The 21,023-nt window shown below is 38.2% G+C and overlaps 1 protein-coding gene across 2 annotated transcripts in view; it reads right to left on the bottom strand.

The window, feature by feature from the left end:
* Positions 1-738: 738 nt before the first annotated feature.
* Positions 739-21,023, bottom strand: part of LOC113082824 (protein FAM135B-like) — a 42,715-nt gene continuing 22,430 nt past the window's right edge. For both annotated transcript variants that reach the window (XM_026254256.1, XM_026254255.1), the window contains 15 exons: positions 16,511-16,684; positions 15,114-15,237; positions 12,451-12,604; positions 10,984-11,033; positions 10,685-10,840; positions 9,575-9,648; positions 9,231-9,385; positions 6,344-8,414; positions 5,818-5,984; positions 5,603-5,694; positions 5,362-5,459; positions 4,261-4,412; positions 3,652-3,762; positions 3,457-3,570; positions 739-1,822 (listed from right to left, as the gene is read on the bottom strand). In XM_026254256.1, coding sequence (XP_026110041.1) covers positions 1,617-1,822; positions 3,457-3,570; positions 3,652-3,762; positions 4,261-4,412; positions 5,362-5,459; positions 5,603-5,694; positions 5,818-5,984; positions 6,344-8,414; positions 9,231-9,385; positions 9,575-9,648; positions 10,685-10,840; positions 10,984-11,033; positions 12,451-12,604; positions 15,114-15,237; positions 16,511-16,684 — 3,898 coding nt within the window. In that variant the 3' untranslated portion in view covers positions 739-1,616. The remainder of the gene's footprint in view (positions 1,823-3,456; positions 3,571-3,651; positions 3,763-4,260; positions 4,413-5,361; positions 5,460-5,602; positions 5,695-5,817; positions 5,985-6,343; positions 8,415-9,230; positions 9,386-9,574; positions 9,649-10,684; positions 10,841-10,983; positions 11,034-12,450; positions 12,605-15,113; positions 15,238-16,510; positions 16,685-21,023) is intronic.

The following is a 21,023-nucleotide window of genomic DNA, read 5'->3' as shown; positions in this document are numbered from 1 at the left end:
TTATTTTTACATGACAACGATGTAGTAAAAAAGAAGAAACTTTGAATCCCGTTTTCAAAAATTAGTATTTTCAGTCCCCGAAACGCTGCTGTTGTGTAAACAAACAGGCAAACCGAATAAAAAGTTTCCCAATTTTGGCTGAAAACATTGTTGTGTAAATGGCCACTTAGGCTACGTTTACACGACAACAATGTAATCAAAATATGGAAAAGTTTTTACCTTGCATTTTTAAAAAGTTTCACGTATACCTGACAACATTTCAAAACGATTTGCGTTTACACATATTTGCGAAAATTGATAAAAATGCTGTATTACGTATGCCAAGCCAGTAGTTGGCACTGTCACCTTGTGAGTAAACAGTACCTGTAGGGAAGTGACGATTATATGTTGTATATGATGCATCTCTGCTGTTGGTTGTAATATTGATAAAGTAAATCCACACTTTGCTGAAGAAGCGTTAGTAAACTCTAAAAAGCGTAAAAAGTTTCCTGTTTTTGGCTGAAAACGTTGTCGTGTAAATGGCTCCTTAATGTTCAGAAGAGTATTTTACAAAAGCACAACGTAAGGAAATATATTTTCTAGTAAATGTGATAGCAAAACCTCTTTTCCATTAAATTGAGCCCATCCAATCCTGTATATCCTGAATGGCAACTATGGATGCTCATTTAAACAGCTGAACAGCAGCAAATTAATTTGAAAAATGTCTTACAATGAATGTATAATTTTAAAATCAGCTTTATAATGATTGATCATATTATTGTCACCTTTGGAGCTACACTCCTTTGTGTTCCATTGAAGAAAGAAGAACACAGCTTTGGAGCGATATAATGGGTGAGTAAATGTTCATTTTAGTGAACTAACCATTTAAAATGAATGAACGTAACAGTAAAAATTATGGATCAAAGATGTTTAGAAATACTCACTTTTTTGATAGTTAAGGCTGGAATGGTAAATACATTCAGAACATGTTCTCTGTGCACCTAATGAACATGGTTAAGGGGAAACCGACAGAATGTATTCCATCACAATACATAAACCCCAATGGATTTGGCATATTTTACAGTGATACTTTCGCTTCACAACATAACAGTCGAAACACACAAACTATAAAAGAATGACTCAGTAAAAAGAGACGTAATGAAAAACTCAAACGCCAATGACTGAATTTACCCAAGTATAAACGCCAGTGATATTGACCTCTTCAAGTTACGACCGGCGCAGCAAATATATATTGGGTGACTTGATGGAATGAAGAACCAAGGCAGTTGTTACAAGACCAGCTACAGTACACACCAAATTTACATTCATATAATTAACTCTCCAGTTAGGATTATTTAGTTGTTAAATTACTACGTCATAAAGCTTTGTTAAGGCGTGTGTAGGCCTCCAGCTGTTAGTTTCCTCTAGTTGCTTAGTATACAATGTTCTTTCTGTACAGACTTTATATCTACTGTATGAATTCAGATTCTGTAAAACTTTGCATCCAAAGACTGAACTGAAAAAAAATTCTCGAGCTCATTAATGACTCTGAAATAAAATGTGATTGGCTGACATGACGTGTAATCTGATTGGCTCTCCCACCCAACTCAAGGCATGATGTCATCTGGAAAGCATGGCTATTTGAAGTAGTTGAGCCCGGCCACTAGAAGGAACTTCTCCAGGAAGAGTTCAGAGTCAAGCACCGCGATGTGAGCCGCGCGTCCGATCAGCGTGTTGGCCGTGTTCGGTAATGCGTGGAACACGTTCTGCCTGATCAAACGACAATTTGGAGCACTCAGCAATGGCTGGAGTAAGTTATTAATCATCTCTGTATATACTGGACCTGTTAGAAAGCAAATACAACACATTACTTTAAACTATAAATATAAACTACTAAATATAAAATATATTATGACATTAATCACAGAAACGTATATAAGTAGACACCAATTGTTTTTTCTTTCTTTTTTATATTAATTTTTTTTAAAGAAATTGTATTCAGTAAGTATACATAGAATTTATCAAAATGACAGTAAAATACTTTTATATTGTTATAAATATTTATATTTCAAATAAAAGCTGTTCTTGAACTTTTAATTCACCAAAGATTCTTGAAAAATGTAAATAAAATAAATATATTTTAAAAAATCAAAATATTAAAAAAAAATTGTAAAAAAGAAAGAAAATTAAAAATACTAAAGATCTGTATATACAAATGTTAAAATAAAATTGCATTAAATGAATACTGAAAATATGGATCACAAAAATAAAATATTATATCTTTTTTTATTTTATTAAAATGAATCCTGAAAATATATATCACAAAAATAAAATATTTAAATAAATGCCTTTCACTGCTTTTTCATAATAAAAAATGTTTCTTAGGCTTGAAATTATGGGATTAGCATATTAAAATTATTTCTGAAGGTGATTTCAAGAGACATTAAAAATTCAGCTGTGCCATCAAATAAATAAATTTCATTTTACAACACACTAAAGTACAAAACAGCCGTTTCATTACTAATAATTTTAAAATACAAAAATAATATTTCACATTATTACGGTTTTTGAATTATTGGTCAAATATATGCATCTTTGTTTCATTTATGAAAACTGTCTGTTTAATAAATTTTTATAAAAGACTTTAAGATTTTTACAAAATATAGAAGGGAAACCAGCTACACAGACCATGTTAATAAGTAAAGTTGTGTGGCTATACTTTGGAAACTGTATGTAACGTTTATCCTGGTACAGTGCCTTGTAGACATTTTTCTTGTGTTCTTTTTTTAATTATTATTTATTGTTATTATCAATCAGCAGCATGCCATAGTCTTGAATATTTTTCAGTTTCAAAGATTTGATGCAATTAAACTCAAAATCCCTGCAAATCTTGTGACACGTTCTTTCCCAGAAGAGCCTGAGAACTCGTAAACATGACTTCATCTCCAAGCGGATTGATAAAAACCTGCGCACACAAACTCTTGGAAAGCCTACCAATCTGATTGGAACTTGCCATGTTGTGAAAGCTCTTGCTATTGTTTGCGGTCTGCAGCTAGCTATGCATTGATATAGACAGTCTCTATTTCAAGGCATCCTCCATTGTTCTATGTGTTCGTAGTCTTAGTGTGTGTCTGCTCAGAGAGTGTATCCTTTGCTCGACTGTCACACTGACACTCACAGAGGCGCTGATTTCTCTAATCGGTCTCTCAATCCAAGAGAAAAGTACCTGTCAAAGAGTGGCACGCCACTCTCAGAGGTGACAGTCTCATAAAATGAAGAACGCTCTTTTCCCTCTTGCTCTCCCTTTAATTTCCCATCAAAGTTTCCTTTCAAAAATCTCAGGTTTATTTGTATTTTAAATGTAAAAATGAATAGTTGAGGTGATTGATCCTAGAGCGTTTCAGTTGGTTGCTAGGGTGTTGCTAAATCGTCCTGACAAGTTCTGGTTTGGAACAGGAAGTCTTTGAGCTAACAGACCTGTGGTTCTGTCTTTAAGCGCCGTCCGACACATCTCAATGCGTGCCGAGTGGAAGGGCACATATCGGTCCTGTGGAGAGGCCACCAACACCACGTTCCTGAAGAACTGAAGACCTGGACAAAGAAAGTAAGAAAAAATGGCTATGTGTGTATGTTTTTGTGTTCATCCTTGCTTGTCTTTCCATGTGTCTCCACCTGGTTTCTTGCTGAGTGTGTAGAGGAAGGTCTGTCGCGGGTCAGTGTGGTCCCTGAATGTGAGCTGCAGTAGGGAACCGGACTTCTTCAGTTTCTGCATTAGCCACAGACCTGAAGAACAAGGATAGAAAGTCATGTGGGTTAGAACGACATCAAGTTGAGGAAACGGTGATGATGAACTCTAAAAAGACTGCATATACAGTACACTACTGATTAAATATTTGGGGCCGCTAGGACTCTTATGTTCACCAAGGCTGCATTCCTTTGAGAAAAAAATACAGTAAAAATAGTAATATTCTGAACTATTATTACCATTTAAAATAGCTGTTTTCTATTTGAGAATACTTTTAAATGTAATTTATTCCTGTGATGCAAAGCTGAATTTTCAGCATCATTACTCCCCTCTTCAGTGTCACATGATCCTTCAGAAATCATTCAAATATGCTGATTTTCTTTGATGAATGGAAAGTTCAAAAGAGCAGCATTTATTTGAAATAGAAGTCTTTTATAACATGAATACAAATCAATTTCTTGAAAAAAACAAAAACAAAACACATTTCTGACGCCAAACATTTGAACAGTAGTTTATGTCTGTATTTGTGTGTGTACCTGTGCTGACCAGCGTGCTGTTGTTGTACAGTGTTCCCAGGTGGGGTCCAGACAGGGACAGGAAGGTGTGCAGTTTACAGAGGTAACAGCGAAATCTGGGTCGGGTCAGCACAGAGCGAATGATGACGTTCCCCAAAGAGTGTCCGATAAAACTGGCAAAAAGAAATAAACAAAGTCATGCACTGAACCTTCCGAAAATAAGCGTTCAAAATGAGGATTTCTTTGCAAATTATTCTTTGTACATTGCATTAAGGAATTACGGCTTTAATTAAATCTCTGAATCATTATGAATCTTTTTACCATTTGCTTTCGAAAAGACATTTGAAACTCTAAACTTCAGAGAACGAACAAAGACTCAGAAGTACATTCAAAAATAATTAAAAGACTGTAAAATTAAGATTAAACAGCTTTATATGAACTAAGAGACAGATTTGTTATATTTTCCAGCGTTTTATGTGAATATCTTCTTCTTAATGCCAAAACAGTCTTTCTTTTACTTTACTGCCATCTTGTGGTAATAGTAAGTATAATATATGCAGTTCTAGTGGGATCAGTGGAGCCATCCAGGAGCCATTATTACGCTTCAACTACTGTGTATTCACCTTTGTGTTCACTGACTAAAAGCATATCTTTACTTGATATGTGAATCAAACATTTTGAATGCAAACCTTGACTACAACATACTATTTCGTAAGCAGCTAAAGATAATACATTTGTTAAATTGTTCATGAATATCCAGATATAAGGACAAAACTAATAAGGCTTACATATGGTTGTGGCAGATGTATCTACTGCCCAACCACAAGGGGTCATGCTAGTCTGTGTTCCTTGTTTTTGTGTAGTGTGTGTGTTTGATCACAGGGTTTTAAGAAGTCATATAGTGTCAGTGTTAACAGGGTGGGTAACATGGCCTCGTTTAGACCTTGCTGGTTGATTTTGTAACTATTCCATCTGGATTCAGAAAGCATGAAATTGAGTGTCTACATCTGTTCAGACTCATAGTTTGAGCTCTAATGCAATGCTGATATTGAGTGTGGTTTGGTTCTGCTGCTATAATATCAATATGATGGTGAGTTTTAATGAGGTTGTGTGTTTATAAACCTGATTCGATGGATGGTGAGGTTATACAGCTGGATGTGCTGAATTATCTCGTCCAGAAGTCTGTCAGTCATGGTGTCAAAATCTGCAAAGGTGTCCGTCTAGAGACAGAAGATGACAATGACAACAGAAAGCTGATCAAACTTGTACTTGGAACCAAAGTTGTGATTGGTTGTTGAGGGGTATTGTAGATTTCTGATTGGTTGTTTTGTACATGCTAAAATAGGCTGGTCGGATGTTCTACCTGGTTGCGTTCTGACATGAGGAAATCCAGTCTAGATCCAGGCAGTCCGAGCTCTATAAACGTCTTGACCAGCCGTAGATCTGCGCTATTTCCTGGTAAAAACAAACACACACACACACAAAACTATTTACTACAGATGCAGCTATTATTTTTTACACCTTAAATATTTGGCAGATCTATAGGAATCCAAATCTCTTGAACTTTGGAACGCTTACCATCAAGTCCATGGACACACACCACGAGGTGGATCCCATCCTCAAACTCTGTGTCGTCTTCCTCAGGAGGGAAGTATGGATGATCGGAGGCGAGGTAAGGCAGGTCACTGTAGAGCGTGCCTCTAAACACCAGCTCCCTCAGCATGGCTTCCTTTTCCTTATAGAAGCTTTAAGACATCAGTGCAAAACTGTAATAATTCAGTGAGCAAATACATTCAAGTTCTGTTTAAAGGGGATTATGCAAATCTTCCCACATTGTGACATAGACGTGGGGGCATGTTAGAATGAGCCATTTTAGGAGGGCGTCATTGACTCTTAACTTTTATAAAGAATATATCTTTTGATTTGAGACTTTAGTCTTTGCAACTTTACAGATCAAGAGCACTTTAAAAAGAAAAAGGGTGAAACTGAAAATTCGGTCTGTACATATGTTCGTACCTCCTTATGACTGGTAAGAAAATGTAAATATCTAAATTCTAAAATATACATTTTGTTTGATATTAGTGAGTAACCAAAATTAACTTACTTAATCATTCTCTCATTGATTTCCTGATCAGTGCCGAAGGAGGAGTTGGAGGAAATTATTCCAAATGAGCCTAGGGGTTGATGGGTAATGGGGGAGGTGGCCTGGCGTGTGGAGATTCCGCTAACCGATGGTGAATCACGTAGCACAGACGAGAAGGGCAGACATGTGGGAGCGCATGACACCGACAGGTTGACTACCTCCACCACCTTTTTATTCACGAATGCCAGACCTGTACTTGGCACTTTACTGGCTCGGCTCTGCCCCTCTAGAGCCTGCTGTTCTCTCTCATTGACCGGAAGCATGATGAGATCAGCAGGCATGTCTTTCTCATTGGCAGCAATTGTGTAACTGGTCTTGGCATTGATTGGTGGATCTGGAAGGTTCTCCATACTTACTACTTCAAATTCATTCAAATTAATGTGACAGACACTGATGCCATCGGGGCCCTTTTGATATATGTTTGATTCTAGGACCCCCTTGTGTTTGCAATATTCATTTTCACAGCTACAGATCTCTGTGGTGTCATCAGTTAGACCAGAATGCGCTTCAAGTAATATGTTTGCTTGACATTTCTCTGGTTCCTCCACTGTGGCGTTTTCAACACCATTGAATGTCCCAAATTGCTGGTGTAGTAACATTACTGGATTAGCAAATTCAAGATCTGCTGTTTCCTGATTGGACAACTCATCCACGTCTATCTCCTGATTGGTTGTTTCCCCTCTGTCCTCTTTAGTAACCTCTTGAAGTTTCTGCTTCATTTCTTTGGCTGATTCCTCACTCTGCTTTAGCTGATGTGCCGAACAAACATTCCTCTTCTCTTGATTGGTTGTTTCCTCTCTGTCCTCCCTAGAATTGCCTTGAATATTCCGCTTAACCTTATTGGCTGCTTCATCATTGAGACTCGTGAACTTCTCCTGATTGAGTGTTTCCTGATCTTCCTCTGTGTCGTCAGGACTGCTGATCTGTGGTGCTGAGGCGGATTTGGTCAAAGTATTGAGCTGCCTCTCCTCCTCCTCTTCATAAGGCAGGGAGCTTATGGAGGTCAGAGAGGCCTGGGTGGGAAGGCTGCCATGACTTTCCATCTGTAGGCCCTCCAAAGAGCTCTGATGCGCCGGCTGACGCCGTGCCAAGTTCTGCAAGATGTCACGACTCCCTCCGACAATTCCTCGACCCTCCAGAGTCCAGGCCACAGAGCTTGGCTCGCTCTCAATACCAGAATCTGAGATTACGGAGGAGGAGCGGTTCATTAGCTTAGCCCCGCCCAAGAATATGCCCTTGGGAGGGGTTTCAGACAAGCGACGGATCTGTTGTAGAACATTACGAGTAGGGGACATGGCTAAAGTGTCGGTTCCCAGTGAGTTGGTGTTCAGTAGATTAGCTAGTGATGTGTCCTTGCTCCCATAATCCTTTGCAGGCTGTGGCTCGTCGTTGCCAAGACTCCCAGAATTGCCTGGTGTTTCAAGATGGTTGTCATGGTTATGAGTGGGCAAGAACTCAAAGCTGTCAAGGCTGGTGCGGTCGGGAGGTTCTTCAGCATCCGTCGGAACAAGCAGCAAAGTCTGTACCGTATTAAAATCTGTATTTTGGGTAACATTTGTTTGTTTTAGATCTGCACGATCAGATTCAACAAAGTCAGCTGCTTCTTTCTGGCAACTAGCTTTCTCAAGATTACCTGTATCTATTGCTTCATCGCTGTCTACAGACCTACAGCCAACATCAAATCCTTCCTCAGTTTCACACTGGCATGTGGCCTTATCGACAGAATCAGTTCTTAAATCTGAGGTTGTGATACATTCGCTTCTATAAATATCAGTCTCTCCCACATGGCCAATCAGAGTCTCTGCTTGAGCTCCGGTCTCTTTATAGTCAGTGATGCAGTCCTCCTGCTGGCCAATCAGGGCCATGTATGTGTCCATGTAATCTTCACAGGGAGGTTCATCAGGGGCTGTTGCTGGTGAATTGGTGTCCTGTGTTTCCTCAACCGGACTGATGGTTTGATCTTTCAACCCTGTTGGCTCAGGACATGGCTGAGAGTTTAAGACAGTCTGATTTTCCACATGGAGGTTGTAGTCTAGAACAGAGAAAGAGAAAAGTGCTCAACTATATTTTTTTTGTTTAATAAAAACTTGAGGGTACTTTAAAATGTGTATTTTTGTTTGTTCAGTTGACCTATTAATTTGTTGATTCATTTGATTGTTAAAAAAAAATAAAAATCTTTTTTTTTTATTATTCAATAATTTGTTCTTAAATTCTTGAGTTACCTCATTAATTAACATTGGCATTCTTGTTCATGCATTTGTTAGTTTGTTGGTTCATTACTTCATTTACACTTGTTTCTCATTGATTTGTTAGTCTGTTAATAATATATTTGTCTTTGTTCGCTATTTGTTTGCTTGTTCATTTTTTCACTTATTTGTTTATTCTTTAGTTCTGTTTGTTTTTCAGATCTCTTATTAATTTATTCATTTATACATTAATTCTTATATGTATTTATTTATTCTAGATGTTTTGTTTGTTCATTTACTCTTTTGTTCATTCAAAAGTTTGTTCATTCTTTCAGTAATTTGTATGTTTAAAATGATCAAATTTTTGTTTTTATTCATTAATTAGTATGCCATTTCATTTTTTTTGTTCATACAATCATTTATATGGCAATTCATATATTTATTTGCTTGTTCACTGATTCAGTAGTTTTAAGTTCTAAATATTTAGTTTCTTCATTTATTCTTTTGTTCATTTATAGGTTTGCTCATTCATTCTGTGATTTGTTTGTTTAAATGCTCAATCATTTTTTTCATTTGTTTGCTTGTTTGTTTGTTTAGATGCTCATTCTTTTGTTCATTCATTCATTTGCTTTCTTTTAAACAGGGTCACTGCTTGTTGTCACCTAAACAGGGCGTGTCCACGTATCTGTCCTCAAAGATGATTGGCAGGCTGCTCCAGTCTCCATCGATGTCCAGGCATTCCACAGGAAGTGGAGGCATTCGGAGCAGGTAATCAGAGTTGCGCATCTCTGTGGCCACCTGTGCATGTCTGTTGATACTGTCATGAAAGATACACAGCAGTTTCAGACTTATTTATTTTAATTTTTTGGTAAGGGTTACGAGTAGTATTAATTACAGTAGCTTTAATTATAATAATTAAGGTTATTTCTCCATTTACATAGCTAGTTAAATGTGAGTACATGTTTAAAAGAGAAAGACTGAGACTATACTATAGTAAAAGACTCACAGGTCCTCCTGAAATGTGAGTGAGGACTCTTTGGGATGTTCAGTGAAGAAATATGCTTCAGAAAATCTCCTGACCTGCACAGACACACACATTCCATATATATATATATATATATATATATATATATATATATATATATATATATATATATATATATATATATATATATATATATACATATATACATATATATATATATATATATACTGCAAGCAGAAATATTTTATAAAGGAACCTCACGTATGAGAGAGAAATAAAACCATGTCAGTAATAATACATTTTTTTTTTATTAATCTCTTTCATCTTTTTCATCATTATAATAACTCAGAGCTCTGTAATTAAAAGCTCAGCTGTCCTGTGGGTGGAATTAATATATGTATCAAGAGAGATGAGGTTTCTACCTATAAAACATCGCTCGGAGAACGCAGAGTTGTGAGGGTTGCTGGGTAATTCAGGCTGTGTATTAGAACCCCATTTTATTCCAGGATTTATTATACAATAATTTAAATCAGCCTGACTAGAAACTAATTCTACTGTTTGTAATCAGGGATGCATGTAAGTTTGTTGCCACAATTATTAAATGAACTGTTTGTGTACTTCATAAAGTAAAAATATGCTGTCACACTGTCAAAATTCATCCTGCAAATCAGGCTTTAGAAGTGAAGTGAAAGTGAAGTGAAGTGAAGTGAAAGTGAAGTGAAGTGAAGTGAAGTGAAAGTGACATTCAGCCAAGTATGGTGACCCATACTCAGAATTTGTGCTCTGCATTTAACCCATCCGAAGTGCACACACACAGAGCAGTGAACACACACACACTGTGAACACACACCCGGAGCAGTGGGCAACCATTTATGCTGTGGCGCCCGGGAGCAGTTGGGGGTTCGATGCCTTGCTCAAGGGCACCTAAGTCGTGGTATTGAAGGTGGAGAGAGATTAGCACAATCTGTAGCAAGATTTCATAACCAAGGGTTAGAAAAGAAGACCTAACATGCTCAAGAAGCCTTTGCAACTCATTTTACTTCTCTAATGCGACGTATTTCTAAATGAAAAATGATATTCAACAAGAAATGTAGTCCAGGACTTCCCAGCCCAATATAAAACCGCTCTCACCCTGAGTGTGTGGTGCTCCTGGGCCAGATGTGAGCGGATATGTGGATTAGGAACCGTGGCTTCCAAAAACTGTGTCCAAAGAGCAGACAGCTGAGCACAGAGCTGAGTCAGATCTTTACTGATCTGTTCTGCTACCTTCTCATGACCGCTCTGCAACTACAGAGAGAGAGAGAGAGAGTTAAAACAATCAATCTTATTTAGCCACAGAACAATATTATTATTGTGAAGGTGTTTTACATGTATCATCATATTAATGGTATGTTTTTACAGGAACTTCATCAGTAAAGTGTTTTACAAACCTGCAGTTCAGTGGTGAGCTGGTTTAATGTTTCTTCAAGAGGAAGGTCCTCTGGAAATGACAACATAAGGAGAGAGTTAGAAAACTTTTGTGGTAATACCATACTTTTTTTTAAGGACCATTTTAGTTATTTTTTTAAATTTTTAATTTAATTTAATTCTAAAACTATTCCCTTTCATTTGTTTATTAGCATTTATATTCTTGTGTTACGTCATATAAATATTGAAGTTTCACCTGCTCCTCCTCAGTGTTACTTTAAAGTTAAAGTGCCCCTTTTAATGAAATGGAATCATATCTCATTTCAATGAAATAAAGGTTTGTATCTCAGTTCATCAACTTCTTCATAACTACGGAGTCTCGCACATGGCATGCTGGGGAAAAAAAATAGTAGGCTAAATCATGTGCACGATTTATTAATTAGTTCCATCAATTTTTTAATTGTACAAACAATTTAGCAAATTGAGGGAACAAAATAGTAATCATGTGCAGGTTTTAGTACAATTCATTGAGGAAACAAATTAGTAAACCGTGCACACAGTTTATTAATTTTTTCTTGCATCTCATGTTATGCGGGGCTCTGTACCCCAACAACTTGTTATGCAATGTATGCAAGGTCAAAAAACTTTTATTGTCTTATAATATGCATTTATTTTACTGCTCCAAAAGTGGCACCTAGTGGCAAAGAATGAATTTGCATTTTCATTCAGACCAAGCAAAAAGATCAAAAAGTGGGCGGAGAATATGCTAATGTTTCCTGTTGACATGAAACGGCTTGGGATTCATTTTAAAAACAACTCGTTTCAATGATTCAGAGTCGACTCTTTCATTTGAGAGACAATAACTTTATCCACGGTGCATTTCTAGATTTAAAACTTTGCAGTGTGTTTTCATTCACTTAGAGCTGTGTTACACACTGCATGAAAGATAGATTTCAAAAATCCATAAAAGGGGCACTTTAATTCATACATAAAATTCTTATTAACTCGCACTCATGTTGCTGTAAACTGTAAAACAAGTAATCTTAGCTGTTTTTCTCACAACCACAGTGAATGAGGCAGGCTTTAAAAGTGAAAGCATGATGAGATTATCAATAAATAAAATGTTGTTTATTCCTGCGATGCTGAATTTCATTAGCAGCTTTACTCCAGTCTTCAGTATCACATGATCCTTCAGAAATAATTTTAATATGCTGGTTTGCTGCTCAAGAAGCTTTTCTTATTATCAATTTTAAAATTAGTTGTGCTGAATAGAAATATTAAAAACATCAACAACAACTATCGAATAGCTTCAAAGTTGTATTAGCTACTTTTATGATGCTGATATGAGGCTTTTATGTCCTTTTTTTTTTCAATTTATGAAAACTGTGCTTTTTGTTTCCCAAGAAAGAACACCTTATGGATTTTGAAGGTCATTAGGGTGAGTAAATGATGACAGGGAACTTGGGTTTCATAAGAGTTTGTGATTATACCCATCTCTATGTGCTGCAGTTGAGGGATCTCCTTCATTAGCGCCGTGTAATAGGAGTGCAGAGCTCTGTGAGCCGCCAGCAACAGTTTACAGATGCGCCGGTGCCACGTGTAGGCTCTCTGCAGACAGTTCTCCGACGGCACATAAAAACTGCCCTGTGAACAAACACACATTCACACAGGACATACAAGTGGAGGTCAGATTTCACTGCGTGTCACACTTCTTCCTTGTTATTTCTGCACATGCATAACCAGGTAGCTAAACTCTGAGCAAGGAAAATAGGAATATATAATTCCTCAAGACACCTTGCCTGTCTGTCTGTCCATCTGATATCATATTTGTGTGAAGTGGTTGTTATGAGCAGCAGCTGTATATTTGTTTGGTCGAGCCCGAAGCTCAATAATTAGATGAAGATCAAACACAGAGTAAAACTTTAAACTCAGTCAGTTTCCCAGCAGTAAAATAGGAGAAGTGTGCATACGTGGCACTCGCTTATGGAGAACGAGAGACATCCTGCCGACAGGAAGTGCACAGATCTAATGTAACGTAATGTAAACATATGAACTCATAACTACATTGAGATCATTTATATGATGTCTATTTTTAACATAATGTCTCTTTGATGTATTTTCAGAAATTTTCACATTTCTCGGTAAAAGCAAATCGACATAATAAAGTTAAAACAGTAAAATTGTGAAAGATTATTACAATTTCTATTTTCTATTTGATTACGATTTCTATTTGATTAACTTCTCCAGACTTCAGCGTCACATGATCCTTCACAAATCATTCTAATTTACTGATTTGCTGCTCAGGAATCATTTCTCATTATTATCCATTTTAAAAACAGTAGTGCTGTTTTATATTTTAATGGAAGCCATTCTTTTTTTGATGAACAGAAAGTTCAAAAGAACAGGATTTATTTGAAATTTTAAAATCTTTGAAACATTATAAATATTTTTACTGTCACTCTTGATCAATTAAATGTGTCCCTGCTGAAATTAAATTATTATTTATTAAAGACACACACATTTGATCTGTAGAGTCTGTAAAGTTTCACTATAATAAAGTGTAATAAAATAAAATGTCAAAAGCAGTACCTTGTTACCTTTTCATACTAGTGTGGAAACACAGGCTTCTATGAATCTAAAACATTAAATACAAGTTATTTTTAAATGTACAATTTTATTATTAACAGAAAACGCAGGTGATGCTTTAAATGTTTGGAGCAAAGGCTCGTAACTGCTGATGTAGGGCTGATTGTGAGTTTGTTGGGCCTCTATTATGTCTTTACTGCATACCTGTGTATACTGTGTAATATCTGTGTGTATGTTTGTAAAGAGAGTGCTGAACGCTGTCATTATATGTGTCAAGCTTTGTAATCTACATTCAGTTATGTCCTTTTGACTCAAACAGATGCTTTCTACTGACATTTCTCACATTTTAGTACCTGTGACAGCTGGAAAACACACAAGTCAATATTTCTCTCACATACAATCAACATAGGTCATAGTTCACAGAGACAAATTTAATGTAAGAAAGTGTGTGCACAAGGTAGAGTAAACGTGCCAGCTTGCATTGTGGGATAGTGTCATCTGTTTGCGGTCAACATGTGTAGAAATACATTCATGCAAATCTGAAACCATACAGAAGCTCATTAGAGAAATATTGATGTCCAATTCACGAAAAATTGTTTGTATGAGTTGAATCTTTTCAGTGAATCATCTGATTCACAAAACTAGTCTGAATGATTTGTTTTGGAATCAGTCTGATCTGGTTCAACTGCAGCAGTAAACGGAGAACGAGTGAATAAAATTACTTAATATTTTATTTATTCTAAATTGACTTTGAAGTTGTTTCACTAAACTAAGGGCTGATGTTTGATTCAGAATTATATCATATTAAAATGCAGTTTTTGCATAAATTTAGAAGTATCTAATGCATTTAATAATGAAAACATCTTTCTAAATTTTTCTTTTGTGTTCTACAGATGAAAGAAAGCCAAAGGGGTTTGGCATAAAGGTGCGTACATTATTTATTTTGGGGTGACTTTTTTTTTTTTTTAAGTGTCTAGATACATTTTGGTTTAACTATATGTTGCTTTTGCTACTAACTCATCACTTAATAATCTTGATAATCTTATCTTATGTCACAGAGTGAAAAGCAGCATATTATGTCCTTCATTGTAAAATAGTATTCCTTATAGAAAGCAGAGAGAGAGAGAGAGAGAGAGAGAGATGCTTGCTCTCATGTTTGAGGCCGTTAAAGCTGGGCTCGTTACGGTGATCAAACGCTGCCTCCCTCCAGAGAAACGCTGTACTTAATAAAGTGCCCTGCAGTGGGGGTGTTAACGTAGGACCCATACGGAGACAAGAAGTCTCGTTAGGATTTCCTGCCTAAATGGAAATCTCCACAGGCAAGAGAAAGCTCTCATTTCATCCAGTCAGAAAAAAATAATAAAAAAGACTTGAACTATCTACAAGCCTAGAAGAGCATCACAGACCAGTTTCAGTGCTGTCAGCATTCAGGTTAGATGTGAGATAGCAGGACTGAATTAAATTAAATACTTCAGTCGAGTTCAGTACAGTCATTTAAACAATTATTTGATAATGTGCATATGCAAAATGATGAGTTATGACGATCATGTTAGATGAATGTGGTTACCTCTGTTGGCACAGGTTTGCAATATCCCGCCCCAAACATATTCTCCACTGACATCACAGAGGGCGGAGCTTCACTCTCTGGAGAGCCTTTACCGAGCCACGCCCCCTTACCACTGCGCGCGAAACTAGAGAAAGACAAACGACAGGCTGTGAGTACCTGTGGGGTGATCATTGTGTGCAGCTGTTACCAACTAGACTAACATAAGGGATCTCAGTGGGAACAGCTCAAAAGATATTCCATTATCCAGGCATGGACGATCATTCGTTCAACATATCTGTGTCAAAACAATTCCTGCTGGTCCTCATGGAAAACCCAAAGACACACAAATGCCTGATTAGTTTGTAAAAGTCAGTCTTGAGAATATTTGTCACTAATGTGGCTTCTGTCCTCTGAAAAACATTACACATGACAGCTTACAAACACACACACTTCGGATTTGAAACGTTTTACTTTCAGGAGAGGTCAGAGAACGATCTAGCACTTTAAAAGCTGACTATTACAGAACAGATCTACAGCAGTGAAAATACATCACATCCTGCCAGTAACACCTCCTACGAACAACAGGTACAGATCCAACAGACTATACACAGTATTCACCATTCAACTACAAAAGCTGGCAATTTGATGTGACCATGCTAACAAGCACATTACTGCTTTGTAATTTAATTTAATTCAAAATATTTAATTCAATATTTATTAAAAGAAAGAAGTATGTAAAGTAAATAAATAATACTTGCCTTGCTAAATTAATCGTGAAATTATCTTTAAAAAAAAAATGCTATACATAAAATAACTGGTGATGTTTTATTATTATTATTATTATTATTATTGTTGTTGTTGTATACAGTCATATTGGGTTATATAAAGTGTGAATGCGAATGAGAACTACATTTATTATAAATGTTTTATTTAATAAATATTTATTTAAACTAAAATATTAGTCTTTAGTAACTATAAATAATAATAATAATTATTATTAATAATAATTAATAATAACAATAATAATAATTCATTAATAATAACAATAATAATTTAATTATTGCTGCTTTGTAATATAATACATTTATTTTTATTTGGAAAAAAATTGTTTTCACACAACTAATGATTAAATTACATAGAATAATAATTATTATAATTATAATAATAATAATAATTATTATTATTATTATTATTTGATGTAATTTTATTTGGATAATTTCATCATTAGTTGAGTAAGGCAAATATTATTATATATTTTTTTCAAATAAAAATAAATGTATTATATTACAAAGCAACAACAACAACAAAAAATAATAATAATAATAAAACAAATCAGCAAAATACATTTTGAAGCTATGGTAAAGTGCCCTAAACTGCTGATTGGCTGAGCACTGGTGGGGCGGAGTTTGTTTGATCACCTGATCAGTGGTTGGTGCAGTGCCACCAAGGAGGCATGGATCGAGGCGGAGATGACGGACAGGTGGAAATAGTCAAACATGACGGGCAGGTGATGGTGTAGGCCTTGGTGTGGATGGAAGTGCAAACCCAAAGTCCTGCTGCTAATCAGAGGCACTGAAGAGATATCCGCCAACCTAACACACAAACACAAAATAGCACACGTTATAGAAAGACAAAGTCATACTAGACTTCACATTCCATTCATTCATTCATTCATTCATTAAGTTACTAAGATGTGGCAGCCAGAGAAAAAGAAAAAGATCTGAATAAAGAAAACTTAGGAGAAGGAGAGAGAACATGAGGATGTAATGGAGATGGACACATAGTGCAGATAATGAGCTGGCCTCACTGTCATCCCTGCAAAGCTCAGGGGCCACGGGGCCCACACGGGGTGCCACTCTGAGCTCAGGGGCTCTGCTGAAGGTAAGAGGCACAAGTAATTGCTCTCATTTGTGCTGCTTTGAGACAGGTGTGTGTGTGAGAGAGAGAGAGTATTTTAAGCTCTTGCAAACTCTCTCACCTCAGCTCCTTAAATAGCGACAGACAAAGATATCATGCTGATGAAAGGAAGGAGGGAGAGAATAGTTGTATATAGTGTGTGTATAAACTGCACACAATTTTTTTTTTAATAGTATGTGAAATACTATGCAAATATTTCAAAGAGTATGCAAAGTGTATTATTGACTACGTTTACAAGCTGTTAAAATTCGGGTTATGGTCAGGTTAAGGTCACTATTCGGGTTTCTGAAACATTCGGGATAACCCGTTTACATGCGTGAGCAGAGAGAGTTACTCCTGTATACATGGAATGTGTAGTCAGTCGCCAATATCCCGATGTAAACGGCGACGCACGGTTAGCGTCTGGACATAAGACGCAATATTTCCGATTCTTCTTCCTGTATCCAAAGACTCAAAAGACCAAGATTCCTTGCGAATAGAACATGCGCAGAACACACATTTTGATGGGGATATGCCGAAACGCGTTTACAAGACCAAATATTCGGGTTAGAAAAGGGGTACCCCAGGTATAATATCCCGGTTTTTAAAAACTGGGATATTAGCATATCCGGGTTTTTGCCGGTGTTTACATGGCCGTGCGCGACCGGGTTATTGCTAATATCCCGGTTTTGAACGGGTTATTGGCTGCATGTAAACGTAGTCATAGTCACACAACCTCATTATGTTGCATGTTTAATTCAGTGAGTTGTTTTCACCTGCATGTTTGGTATAACTACATGACCTACTACATTTGACTAAATGTACTGAATGGAATGTGCTGTGTGGAATACACAATTCAGTTTGTTTGATCATCTTCCATTTTCACCTACAGGAAGCAATAGTGTTGCTTTTTAAATTGTCTGTGTTGACATTGTTGCATCGGACTGCCAAATGTGAAGATACTATTCAATATTGGATGGACTGCATAACGTTTTATGTTTGACATACTATTGTGAAACAGAAAACATTATTATTATTAAAAACATTTGGCAATAAATCGTATATACTACAGTATGGAGAAGCCTAGTATTTCATTCTGGGCATATAGCCTACTACACAATACAATTCAAAAGTTTAGTGTCAGTATTATTATTTATTTAAATAAATTAATAATTCTACTTAGCTAGGACGAATTAATCAAATGTGGCAAAAAATAAAATAATTAAAAAAAAGTTTCCGCAAAAATGTTAAACATGCAGTAAACAAATCATTTACTGCACCTTTGTAACTGTTTTCAGCATTGAAAATGATAAGAAATGTTTTTGAGCACCAAATCAGCAATGGGGGAAGTTGTGCCTAATGGTTAGAGAGTTGGACTCGTAATCCAAAAGGTTGCGAGTTCGAGTCTCATACCGACAGGGATTGTAGGTGGGGGGCATAGGCAGAGCTGGGGAAGGCTTAGCCTTATATATAATATAATCTATTAGGTCTGTTGTTAACAAAGTGGATATGAATAGACAGCGTCGATTGCAGCATTAAATTAAGATTTCCCCCTCAAGGGAACTTCGAACTGCGTCCTCTGAAGGGACACTATGGGGAACACCTCGTCGTGACCCGTGTCTGAAGCATACTTTGAAAAAACGCCAACTCGTTGGCCGGTGACAGCGTCTGACGTCACTACCGGCGCGACTATAAATAAGCGACCGGAGAGCACGTCATTTATCTTCTTCGTCTTCATTTGACTGTTTTGTTTGAAGTGTGCGTCTGAGAAACGACCACGGTAAGAGCGATCTTTACTTTTGTTATCATGGCTTCCACTAGCAAGGCGTTTAGACAGTGCGTGCATCCGTGTCAGCGTTATTTGACACCGGATGACACACACAGTCTTTGCGTTTTTTGTTTGGGCGAAGAGCACGCGCGCGATGTCCTTGAGGGGGCGATCTGCGTGCACTGTGAGCTTTTTTCCATGAAAAAGCTCCGCTCTCGTTTGTCTCTCTTTTCGAGGAAAGAGGGACAGCCATCTGTCTCCCGCGGCTCAGGACCCGCCGCTGTTGAGGCACGGAGGAGAATGAGCTCGTGGGGATCACAGGTGGACCTCGTTGAAGAGTTTAGAGAGGGACTTTCCCTTTCTCGCTCTTTGGCGGCGGACGAGAATGAACTTCAGGAGGAAGACGTGTTATCATTAACCCTTTCTGATACTGAAGTTAGTGCTCTGCTGGGTTCTACCCAGGAAGAGCAGGAGATGTCTGAGGTTGGCGAAGAAGCTGAGGCTGAGCCTTCTCAATCCTCCTGCCCTGCGTATGAGGAGCTGTTAGAGGTTATGGATCGTGCCACAGCAAAGTTAAACTTGCCATGGAAACGTACCAGCAAAATAACGCCGCGAGGTCGCCTTGATGAGCGTTATTTATCTGACCATAGCCCTCCAGCCCAGGTGAGCCTTCCATTTTTGCCTGATTTACATGCGGAAATCATGAAAGAATGGAAGAGGCCATTTTCTTCTCGCATCCATCGGTTTCAGCATACGAGTTATGCTAACATCGAGGGCATGCGCGAAAATGGCTATGAGAAGATGCCCCCTGTAGAAGAGACGCTGGCTAGCTATCTCTCTGTGGGGGAAACATCCTCTCTTAAATCTCCCTCTTTGCCATCTAAGCCCCTCCAGGATACATCCCACTTAAATGGCAAAGCATACGCAGCAGCAGGTCAGGCTGTGGCTTCATTGCACACTATGGCGGTGCTTCAGGCCTATCAGGCTGACCTGCTGAGGGACCTGGATAAAGGCGAGGGCCTTTCAGCTGATCAGGTGGCCGAGCTGCGCCGCACCACAGACCTCTCTCTCCGTGCTACCAAGCAGGCCGCCTCCGCCATGGGTAGGTCTATGGCTGCCATGGTAGTAACGGAGAGACATCTGTGGGTGAACCTGGCAGACATCGGGAAGAAAGAAAGGGGCTTTCTTCTCGATGCTCCGGTCTCGCCTTCTGAGCTTTTCGGTACCTCCGTCGAGATGGTGGTCGAAAAGTTCAGGGAGGCAAGGGCGCGCTCAGCTGCTTTTAAAACCTTCATTCCACGAAGGTCCAGGTCCGAGCCCGAACAACATAGGGGTCCTGGCCCGTCTCGTTCTGAGGATCAAAGACGGGCGCAGAAGGCTAGTGTCGCGGCTCGCGCTCCTCCCCCGCCTATGGGCAGGGGCAAGAGGAATCGTGGGTCGCGAGGAGGTAAGCAGGACCTGAGGGATGTGATTCAGACGAGGCAGCGTTCTCATCCGAATCAGAGCGATACCTAGAGAAAATGCTTTCTATGTTTAACTTCTGCTTTTTTCCTCCCTTGCCTGAATTCCCCTGCGACCACCAGCTCTCCACCTGATCGAGGTTAGGTGGGGGAGAATTTCTCTCATAACAGTCTCATATGCTGGACCTATGATGTTTTTGGTTGGTTCTATATTCATAGTAACCACCTTACTGATGGTCCGGACTATAAGGAGGCGCCCTGTGAGCAGGGTCCCACTACAGGAGGATGGGTGAGTATGTAACCCTTTTTCTGTATATACTTATGGGTTGAATTGCTGGTGGTCATATGTCTACTAACTTTCTAAGTGAGTCTCTTTTACAGTGCTCAGTTATGGCATCTACTAACACCCGTCAGCACCGTCCTTCCGGCCTCGTGCTCTGGTATTAGGCGGCCGAGATCACGGGCTTCTGTGGGAGCCTCGCTGATCATCAGAACTGGCACGGCACTGCAGGAGATTTCATGAATGTTGGCCAGGTCACCCTGAGGGGCCTCCTGACCGCTTATACAAAAAAAAAAAAATTGGGCGGTTCTCGCAGTAGTTTTAACAACGGGCCCCTTGTTTTCCCAGAAAAGGGTCACGTGTTAGTACGCTACTCTGAATTCGGAGTTCCTCTCATTTTCCCCTTCAGAGTGCCACGAGAACCCCTCCCTAGAACAGTATTTTAAAATCCATACTATGGTAAGTGTGCACGTGTATTCTTTGCGCACTTTCTGAAATCCACTCTGTGGTAAGTTCGCACGCTAAGG

The sequence above is a fragment of the Carassius auratus genome, unplaced genomic scaffold (assembly GCF_003368295.1).
Source record: "Carassius auratus strain Wakin unplaced genomic scaffold, ASM336829v1 scaf_tig00036860, whole genome shotgun sequence".
Lineage (NCBI taxonomy): Eukaryota > Metazoa > Chordata > Actinopteri > Cypriniformes > Cyprinidae > Carassius > Carassius auratus.
This window is presented reverse-complemented; position numbering and strand designations above follow the sequence as displayed.